The following is an 11,692-nucleotide window of genomic DNA, read 5'->3' on the forward strand; positions in this document are numbered from 1 at the left end:
CCGCGAAGAATGATTGTGACCAGGTTTTGTGGAGTAACATATTAGAAGCTGTCATTGTTACAATAAATATTACTAATTAATTTAATTCTCTATTAAGGATAAATTTGATTAAATAAAATCAAGTTATTCAAATCTCCTTAACATATAGATACGATGTTTTATTATACATAATATGTTATCTTCACTAATACAAAAGTATTATTTTATTGTTCATATATAGTTATAAATTATAATTATAGAGAAAATTGTAAACTTTTTTTTTAATTATACATTTTTTTTCGATAGTTTCTCTTTTAAATAAAAAAGGTGGAGTTATTTTCTAAAAATATATGGTTTACATGTATTATTAATTTCAAATATAATATATTAAAAATTTAAATAATACGTATTAAAGCTTAGACATTTAAAAACATTTATCCTGCTAACAAGTTAAAGTGTATACATTTATAACAAGTTACTCTGAGCATTAACTATAACAAATAATCTGTTAAATATTAATAAATTTAAGTTGTTTACTGGTTAAACATTATTAAGAATATAAATATCCATTGAACTGAGTAAACATAACAAAATTAAGAGATATTTAAAGAAAAATATAACACAAACTTGATTAGAAGTGTTATGATATCTTAGATAATTAACTTATAATTATTAGTGTTAAATCTTCCTATTATAAATCTTTTAAAAAATCAAACAAAAAAGTTAGACAGTTTAGATCTTAACAAGTGACTTAGTAAAATATCAGACGCATAAGAAAATCATCTAAAAAATAAATATATGCTTTATATTTTGAGAAACTAAATTATAAAATTGTAATATTTGTATTTAGTTTGCATAGACTTTGTACTTTTCTATTAAAAATGGTCTATTATTTATAAACTAACTTATAACTCACAACTATTATCAATAAATAAAGTAAATATAAATATTTGTTTTGAATTTTTTATATGAAGAGACGATTCTATCGGTTTATAAAATAATTAAGTTTTGAAACTTCAAAATTGAATGGTGTAATAAATTGTATTGATGTGTATAGAGATTGATTATTTGTGTATGTTGAATATTATTAAAACATATTTTTAGTTGTGATACTGTGTGTTCTTGAGTTGTAATCTTTATATTTAATTTAATAGTATGTAACTGATACTTTTACTTTTAATCTAGAATAAAATGTATATATAAATCATTTTAGGTTCTTGTTGTAAAAGGTTCAGAGAGAAAGAGGATTTTTAATGAATTTAAAATACTTTTAATGTATTAAAATGTTGTTTCAGTGTGCTTGAAACAAAAAGAAGAGCTTTTTGATTAGTTAAAAGCTCATTTTAATTAGTTAATTTCACTTAAAAGCCTTTTAATTTATTATACGTTTTAATGTTTCAATTTGCTTGAAATAAAAAGAAGAGTATTTTGATTAGTTAAAAGAACACTTTAATTAAATGATTTCACTCAAGCCTTCTAATTTACTGTATGTTTTAATCTATAAACTTTAATTTATTAAAACCACTAAAGACAACTCTTTTAATTATTTTAATGAATTAAAATCGTATTTGTTTTTAATTTTGAATTTGTGTTAGAATGAAAACTGCATATCATGTAACTTGTAATTAGTCGTCTGAACCATAAGCTTTTATTGGGACCCCATCTAATTCCTATATTTGACCAAACGATGCTACTGAAAAGCACTTCTCTTCAACCTGCATTAAAATTTCTGACCACGACATGGCTCCTAAGCAATCAAACATCATGCAATGCATAATTGCGACCTAAAATGCTACATAAAAATAAATGTTTTTGACCAAAGAAATAGGATAGAAATAAATTACAAAGAAAATAGAAAACAAATAAGTTAAAAAAATAAAATAAATATTATTTTAATTTTTGAATTGTTTGATAATGTATAATTAAATAAAAAAATAGATAAAAAATATTTTAAGAGTAATTTAGTTGATTATTTTATTAAAAAATAAAAAGAGAGAGAAAAATATGAATAGAAGTAAATGAGAATTCTCATTCCTAATATATTATTTTAAAATTATTAAATTTTCATATTCCTTCAACCAAACAAACAAAATTAACCTTTTTTTTATACCTCCTTCCACCCCTCCATTGCTCTTTACCAAAAAGAAACTAGAACACAATATTTCACTTTTGCAAACTTTGTTTTCTTTATAAACAAGCTCGAAATAATTCGTTCATTTTTCAAGTCCAAAATTATGTTTGAAATTAGATAGTGGACTTAGGTGTAAAAAAAATCTTTTATTACGATTTTTTATTGAATTATTTGGCAAAGGAAAAAGGTATGATGATTGATTTAATTATAGATTTATCTGCCGACACTAAAACCGATATTCAACGATTCAACATGTTAAAAATTGGTAGGACCAACTAATAAAATAATTTATATTTTATTGATCAGCTCAAGACTGGTTAAAATTCAAACTATAATATCTGGTCTAAATCAGTTAGTTACATATCTAGTAATCTTATTTTTAAATATAAAAAAAATGTAAATCATTATTAAACATGCACATTAAATATATATATATTTTTTATATTGTATGTGTTGAAACATTATCCATTATTTTAAAATTATAAACCAAAAGTAGACAAATTCTTTAAAGCTTTTAAACCTTTTAATAAATTAACTTTTATGTGGCGGAGAAAAAAATATTTGAATAGTAATTATAAATTATTTTGAAAATATTAAAAATAAATATTTTTCCATTAATGGCCGTGCGTGTCCTTCGTTTCTGTCCTGATGTAACCTTCACACTCACACGTATTATATTACAATTCCATTAATGTGATCACTCTGATCGCCATTTCTTTTCTGAAACACACCAAATCCAAGAACGCTCTCTCCTCTATTTTATTCATGCCATTAGATTAGGTTTCATTTCACCATGGCCACTCACAACTACAAAGTATTCAGCTGCTTCAACAGAAAGTTCACCGTCACCGAACCGGAACCACCGCCCGACGTCCAAAAAGCCTTTTCTGAATTCTCCCAAGGCGCCTCCTCCATGTCCGCCGACCACCTGCTCCGGTTCCTGGCGGAGCATCAGGGCGAAGTGGACTGCACCGTTTCCGATTCCGAGCAGATCCTCCAGCAATCGAGGAAAGAGGACGGGGAAACTGGATTCGATCTCCACTACTTCTTCCATTTCCTGCAAGACAGCGATTTGAACGTCCCCTTGAAATCTCAGGTGAGTTCTTGTTATTCCTCTTTGTTTCCCAGTAAAGTTAAGTTTCCAATCCTTTTCTTTAGGATCATACATTTTTGCCCTACTCAACGTCATGATTTGATTTATTTTACTAGCCGAAATAGAAAAGAACCATCAAACAAGAGAAAATAAATTAGACTTAATTAGACTTTTTTCTTTTTGAATTATTTATATTGTATTTTTTTGCATGATTCTTAATTATTTAAAAATAATATTACTAATATGTGTATTGTCATAAATATTTTTTGTAATGTGCAATTTGAAAATATATAAAGGAATTAATATATGATCCAGATTAACTTGTGTTTGGGGATGTTTGTAAAAATAATTTTTAATGAAAATAATTTTTAATCAAAATTTATTTAAAGGGAATAATTTATATTTAAATATTTTGAATTTAAGAGAATTCGATAATCTCTTTTGGATAATCTTCTTCTTTGATAAAAAATAGGTTAAATTTATTCATAAATTAAAATTAATTTACGTACTTTGAAGAAGTTAAACAATGTTTTATGAAAAATAAATAAATCAATTAATTTAATATATATTAAAATCTCAATTTAATTTATCTCCGTCTGTATATTTATTAAAAAGTTTATGGATACAAGTCAAGTCCAATTTATTTTTCACTATCCAGAAGAAATATGGCATCAAAAATCGATTTTACTGTTGATTTTTTCGCACTTTCTTTGGCTTTGCATGAACAGCGCAATTCACACTTATATGAGCTAATATTTAAAATTTGGGTCCTCTTTAAAAAATATAAAACGATATTGGTTTATTACGTCATACTTTGAATTGTCTTCGCACAGTGAGCATACTACTCTTGTAGATAAGAACTGGGACCATGTAAACAAAATAATTATGAGTATGTTTGGAAAAAGTTGACTATGGCGTGATAATTTGGTTTAGTACTTTTTATTTAGGAAAGTGCAAACCAATGTTCGTTGGCTTTGAAACGTAGGTTTTTTACCAAAAGACAGGTTCATGTTTTTTTTTAATGTTATACATTTGGGTTCTTTTAAACACGCGTTAGTTTTGAAGAAGTTTTTATAATAATTAAAGACTTTTTTATATGAAACTGAAGTTGAAAAAGTATATGATAACTTATCTGTAAATTAAAGTTTTGAAAAATTCATAAATTATGACAGTTTTCGTTTAAATTCAATCATATTGAAATTGTTATAGAAAATAATGACTTTGTAGAAGTCGTTATCTACTTTGACAACTATTTTGACAACTTCATCCTGATTGATAATATTTTTAAAGAGAATTTAGATTGGTAATTCTGAAAAAAATTAATCCCGTTTGATTAAAAATCCTTAAAATATAATATAAAAGAATACATTTTATCGATTGCTTAATGACTATCACTTATACAAAAATTAAAAGTGAAGAATCTAAATTTATTTATCTCATATTAAATATATCATATGACTAGTCTCTTCAAGTGTCATCAAATTTCATATATTTATAATAAATCTATTTAAGTGTTATAAATTTATAATAAATATAAACACAAATAAGTAATAAGATATATTTAACATCCTATTTAATTCAAGACTTAAATCATTATCATAATATAAAAATCAAGGATTAAAGTGAGTTAAGAAGAATTATATACATATACCGCACTTCATTAGGTTTAGACGAAAAAAATTTCACTTCCTCATCTCACCACATTGATGACTTAGTTTACATGATTTAGACTATGAGATATGGAAAACATCTTCAATATATTAGATTATTCACTTGATACATATTGATGAAATTTTGGTTAACTCAATTAATATAATTAAAAGACAACATACCATACACTAAATCAAGTCTTACACATAGCACACAAAACCTGCCAAAAATTTGAAACGTTTTTGCTGTAATATTTGTTTGAGTGAAAATTTAAATAGAAATCATATAGATCTTACACATAGCACACAAAACCTGCCAAAAATATATATTAATTTATTAAATATACCATAAATTCAATAACAACATGATACTATATCAAATGATACTATATCAAAGCCAATCTATTTAGTAAAATGTCAATTCAATTTTATATAAATATTTCTTTTATAACAATTAAAATTATAGTATATTTTTATATCGCAACTCTTACAAAAAAATCAACTCAACTAAAATGAAGTAAATTAAATTAACTCTTTACAAATAAAAATACTTGAAGCTTTTAACTAAAAAAAAATAATAATCAAAGTACCAATTAAAAATAATTTTAGAAATTAGTTGAGATGATCAGTTTTCAGCAACTAAAACTAGGAAAGATTGAAAAGATAAATTTTATTACAAAGCGAAAATGAACTTTACTTCAAAAACCAATTAGACGTGTCTTCATGGTAGGATCATTGTGAAAAAGATAAGAATGGAAGTAAGAATTGGAGGAAGAATTAGAAAAGATAAGGACGATATCGGAGAGTGTATGTGTGTTTGATTATATGAGTATGAAATTTGTGTTTTGGTCCTGTCCTTGTCATGGATACACTTCTATCGACTGTTGCAATGTCTCAGATATTAATTACATAATTTTTTTACAAAATTAAAATCAATGATATTATCAATAATTTAATATTAAATCTTAGTAAAGAGTACTACCAAATAATAATTATAAAATTGAATATTTTCAGTTGATAAATATATTCATGTGTTAAACAATAAACCATAAATAAAAATACAAAAAAAGTTAAAAAAAAATTAAATATATGTTTTAAAAACCATTTTTAATTCGATAAAATTGATAATTACCTTTCTTAACATACAATACATCATTTATATAATAAAATTACAGAAAGAAAAATATATATTTGAGGCTCTGTTAACAGATAATGTATTGAAAGAAAAATATATATTTAAGGCTCTGTTAACAGATAATGTATTGAATAATTTTAATCACATGTATCTTAGTAATTATATATATATATATATATATATATATATATATATATATATATATATATATAAATATATATATGTATATATATATATATATATATACATATATATATATATACATATATATTTATATATATATATATATACATGTACATACATATATATATATGTATATATGTGTATGTATATATACATACATATATATGTATATATATGTATGTACGTATATATGTACATACATATACGTATGTACATACATATACATAGACATATATATATATATATATATATATATGGGGTTTGCTAACGCGCGTACGCCTGTTTTTCAGTTGGTACATTTTAGCAATGTGTACCGGGTTTTAGTAGACAAAAATATCCTTATCTATGATGGATTCTAAGTTTTAAGGTTAAGGGTATTTTAATAATTTTCATTCTCAAAACTAAAAAAAAAAAAAAAAGAAACCCCCCAAACCCTTACTCACCTCTCTCATTCCTCTCAACCGTTTCTCTTTCCTCTTTCTGACTCCAATCTTTTCTCTGTCATCCCTACTGTAGCCCCAATAGAAAAAATCAGAAACACTTGCTTTTAAAAAATTTGTCTTTGTAAAGAGTTGAGTCATTGGCATATTCACCTTCAAGGCAAAGGTTCATTCAAGATCTCTTCAATTTCACCATCTTCACTAACCTCTCTAATTTCATCATCTGTATTTGTTGAATCATCATCTCTAAAAAAACCCTTCAGGCCAATTACCAATTCTTTCGGATGTCATTATGCTTGTGAAAATTAGATAAAATTATATACTACAAAAATTATAAAATGAAAACTCATTATAAAGTCATTTTTTGTAAGAAATTGTTTAACAACTGAGTATTTCTGATTTTTTTCCAGGCCAATTACCAATTCCTTTGATGTCATTATGCTTGTGAAAATTAGATAAGACAAAAATTATAAAACAAAAACTCATTATAAAATCATTTTTTTTGTAAGAAATTGTTTAACAGTGACTATTTCTGATTTTTTCCAGGTCAATTACCAATTCCTTTATGCTTGTGAAAATTGGATAAAATTAGATAAGACAAAAATTATAAGATGAAAACTCATTATAAAATCATTTTTTTGTAAGATTGTTTAACGGCAAGTGTTTCTGATTTTTTCAATTGGGGCTACAGTAGGGATGACAGAGAAAATATTGGAGAGTGAGAAAGAGGAAAGAGAAAGGATTGAGAGGAATGAGAGAGATGAGTAAGAGTTTGGGGTTTCTTTTTTTTTTTTAGTTTTGAGAATGAAAATTATTAAAATACCCTTAACCTTAAAACTTAGAATCCATGATATATAAGGATATTTTTGTCTACTAAAACCCGGTACACATTGCTAAAATGTACCAACTGAAAAACAGGTGTACGCGCGTTAGCAAACCCCTATATATATATATATATATATATATATATATATATATATATATATATATATATATATATATATATATATATATATATATATATATATATATATATATATATATATATATATATATATATATATATATATATATGAAAATGGAAATGAAAATTTGTGTAGCAAAAGATACATTCTTCGTATGAAACAAAACAAGTGATCAAAGAAAATAGTGAAAAAGAATTATTTTAAATAATCTAATAAATTAAATATATTTTAATAATTTAAACAAAAACAAGAAATCTATAATATATACATACAGCTTACTATCCCGTATTGGATTAATTTAAAAGATTGAATATTATCTGTATTTGTGTTTAATCAATGGAAGGTTTCTTCCTAAACCAAAATAAGAAATTGAATCAATAATTATAAATGGGAGTTTGTTTGGCATTCTTAAGTGAAAGAGAAATTCATGCAAAGATTTTGTTTTGAAGAAAATGAAAGAGAGAAAAAAAGAAAGATTAAAAGCTATCTCTAGACAAAATGATAACTTTAAGATCAATGGGAAAATATTCATAACGTACTCATAATATAATTAAATTATAATTTAAAATCAATTATATAACTAATTGTGTAAACTATATTATTAATTATAATTTTATAATCAACATATATGGATTAAATTTTTATAAGTTGATAATTAGTTATGTAACTTTTGTATATGTTTTTGCTTATTTTTTATTTTTATCTCTTTGTTCTTCGTAATTGATAAAACGCATTTTTACTAGAAACAAAATGAAATTACCTGACAACTTCTCAGCTCTTTTTTGACCTCTTTCGCAATTAGAAAAAGAAGAAGAAAATATGTAATCGAGAGCATAAGTGTTCTCTAATTTATTATAGTATTCACACAGTTTTCTTCTGTCCATGCCCTGTTTTCAAATCCAGCAAATCCCCTGGAATATTTGGAAGAATTGTTGCATATACTGCGCACATCCCAATTAGTCTTAAATTGCCATCTACTGCAAGAATCTCTCATGAATTGGATCAAACTTTAGGAATTGTGGTGTTTCGTTTGTTAATCTGACAATGTTAAATGAACAATCAACATGAACAGTAAAATATGGAAGGAATCCATTCAATAAATATCAAGTACAAAATTAGTGGTGCATTGTGCATTTATTTATTTCGGTGAATTTAGTATTATTGTCTTATTCTTTTGCATATAGTACGCATATGTTTTGTCTTCCCATTTCGATGGGGAGTAATTTTGGGTTTTAATGCATATTTGCTACATGATATGAATACAACCTAACAATTCCAGGTCCATCATGATATGAATGCTCCAATATCACATTATTTCATATACACTGGGCACAATTCCTATCTGACAGGGAATCAACTGAGCAGTGACTGCAGTGATGTGCCAATCATAAAGGCTTTGCAACGAGGTGTGCGAGTAATTGAACTAGATTTATGGCCAAATTCAGATAAAGATGATATCGATGTAGTTCATGGAAGGTGATAGCTGATCCTCTGTTCAATTGATTGTCCTTTCAAATATTTCGATCTTTGTAGTTTTTTGAGATATTTATTGTGCAACAATATAGTAAAACTACTTAATGCAGGACTCTTACCACTCCTGTCTCACTCCTCCAATGTTTGAAGTCCATAAAAGAGTATGCCTTTGTTAAATCTCAGTACCCACTCGTTATAACTTTAGAAGATCACCTTACTCCAGATCTTCAAGCCAAAGTTGCAAAGGTCGGACTCCTTTTTATTCTCTTCATCTACTTCACATCCCTATTTTATTATGTGTTGAATGCTGAGTTTCCATCTTCTTGTACGTAGATGGCCACCCAAGTATTTGGAGAATTGCTTTATTATCCTCAGACAGATTCCCTGACGGAATTCCCTTCACCAGAATCATTGAAAGGTCGAATTCTTATATCAACAAAACCACCAAAAGAATTTCTTGAATCCAGTGAAAAGGAATCAGCTGACGAGGTTTCCTCATTGCGAGAAAATGCTAATGAACAAAGAACGGATAATGAGGTGAGCATATTGACAAAAGTTGATTTATAGTTTTTTCCTAAATCCATAGAATTGAGACATATGACCTTCTGATAAAATCATCTTTAAGAAAACAGAGGAAGATAAGAAAAATTATTAAACTTTTCAAAGTTTCTTAAGAAATGTGTAGAGTCTCTCTCTCTACAAGGCTTCATCTTCTTTTATTCATTTTGTCAATAGTTCTGTGAGTTGATGGTTTCGATCACTTTCTGCCTAAATTTTAAGTTCCCAACTACTTGAGCTGTGTTATATTATATGTTTTGCATGTTTACGTAATCCTTCCCCTCCTAACTGAGGATGATTTGAATGCATATATGATGAAAAATCCCTTTACCAGAGTGCACCTGAGTACAAACGCTTGATTACAATCCATGCTGGGAAACCGAAGGGTGAAATACAGGATGAATTAAAAGCTGCTGGTAAAGTTAGGCGCTTAAGCTTGAGTGAGCAAGCACTTGAAAAGGCTTCTGAATCTTATGGAGCTGATATAGTCAGGTAGGTTTCTAACGATGAAGTTTCGTAATGGCAGATGCAATTATTTATATATTTGGTAGTTTAAAACTTCCTGACTATACCACATACTTTTATGCCTTTTTATAGATTTACGCACAACAATATTCTCAGAGTGTACCCAAAAGGAACACGTCTCACCTCCTCAAATTACAAACCACACATAGGGTGGACGTACGGAGCTCAGATGGTTGCGTTTAACATGCAGGTTTGAGACTAATGATCATCGTGTCCTTTTTTCAAAGGGTTATTCACTCTATATAACTTTAATCCGTACTACATGTAGTATTTATTATATATGTGAACTTTAAAGCATGAAACTAACGAGCCAATGTTAATTCTTTTGACAATTCTTTATTGTGAAGCAATCTTACATGTTTATTGAAATAGAATAAGTTGCGTACTGACCTTTGCTGATACGGTGTTGCCTTTATTAGGGGCATGGTAAATCACTTTGGTATATGCAAGGAATGTTTAGATCAAATGGTGGGTGCGGTTATGTGAAAAAGCCTGACTTTCTAATTCAAAAAGGTCCGCATGATGAGGTTTTTGATCCTAAAATAGCATTGCCAGTGAAACAAACATTAAAGGTGAGATATTATATTGGAAAGAAAAACATTTAGTTTGGTGACATGTTCTGAACATCTCCTCTGCCTGTAGGTAAAAGTCTACCTGGGAAAAGGTTGGAGCTTAGATTTCAGCCCATCAGACTTTGATAGTTACTCACCACCAGACTTTTATGTTAAGGTGAGTGGGGCAATTATGCTAATATTGCAGATTGGGAAGTATGAATATCACAATGGAAATAGTTGAACTTTCGTTGGTGTGAGGAGACATTTTACAACTGGATTTCAGGATTTGCTTTGTTTATATTTGTTTTAATCTCCTCTACAACTGCATTTACGACTACTTAAGGGATTTTATATACTTCTGATCAGGCTACTTCGTAAAAAAATTTGGTTGACCATGACTAGAATTTTGATAGAAGCTACACACGCAAGTTTATTGTCCATATCCTAAGCATTTGGTCAATTCATTCACAGATTTGTATCGTTGGAGTTCCGGCTGATATGGTCAAGAAGAAAACAAGTGTAATTTCAAATAATTGGTTTCCTGTATGGAACGAAGAGTTTGATTTCCCTTTGACTGTTCCAGAGCTGGCCTTGCTCCGCATAGAAGTTCGAGAAGAAGATAAGCATCAAAAGGATGATTTCGGTGGACAGACGTGTTTGCCAGTCTCAGAACTGAAATCTGGATTCCGATCTGTCCCTCTGTATGATGAAAAGGGTGACAAATATAAATCTGTGAAGCTTTTAATGCGATTTCAATTTAGATGAATTATACGACCAGCCTTACAATAATCTAATATAATGGATATGAGGTCGTTGTAATGATAATTATCTTTATCATTAGTCGCTTACTTGCAGTTGTATTTTTGGATTTACTGTGTCATGTTTTATGCATCATCAAACATCAAGCATCGTAAATGAGTGTAACTCTTTTACGATGCACTACTGATGTGCTTTTTTCAAGGTTACTGTGGTTACTGCAGTGGTTCCAAAGAGTGCTCTATTACCAG

The 11,692-nt window shown here is 27.5% G+C and overlaps 1 protein-coding gene across 1 annotated transcript; it reads left to right on the forward strand.

The window, feature by feature from the left end:
• Positions 1 to 2,798: 2,798 nt before the first annotated feature.
• On the forward strand, positions 2,799 to 11,645 carry LOC124831801 (phosphoinositide phospholipase C 6-like). Its single transcript, XM_047305884.2, has 9 exons — positions 2,799 to 3,206; positions 8,855 to 9,051; positions 9,159 to 9,294; positions 9,382 to 9,585; positions 9,941 to 10,098; positions 10,204 to 10,321; positions 10,551 to 10,703; positions 10,774 to 10,860; positions 11,157 to 11,645. The coding sequence occupies exons 1-9, from the start codon at positions 2,904 to 2,906 to the stop codon at positions 11,448 to 11,450; spliced, it is 1,650 nt and encodes a 549-aa protein (XP_047161840.1). The 5' UTR covers positions 2,799 to 2,903; the 3' UTR covers positions 11,451 to 11,645.
• Positions 11,646 to 11,692: the final 47 nt, after the last annotated feature.

This window comes from Vigna umbellata, chromosome 5, assembly GCF_029865625.1.
Source record: "Vigna umbellata cultivar VRB3 chromosome 5, Vumbellata_1.0, whole genome shotgun sequence".
NCBI classification, from domain to species: domain Eukaryota; kingdom Viridiplantae; phylum Streptophyta; class Magnoliopsida; order Fabales; family Fabaceae; genus Vigna; species Vigna umbellata.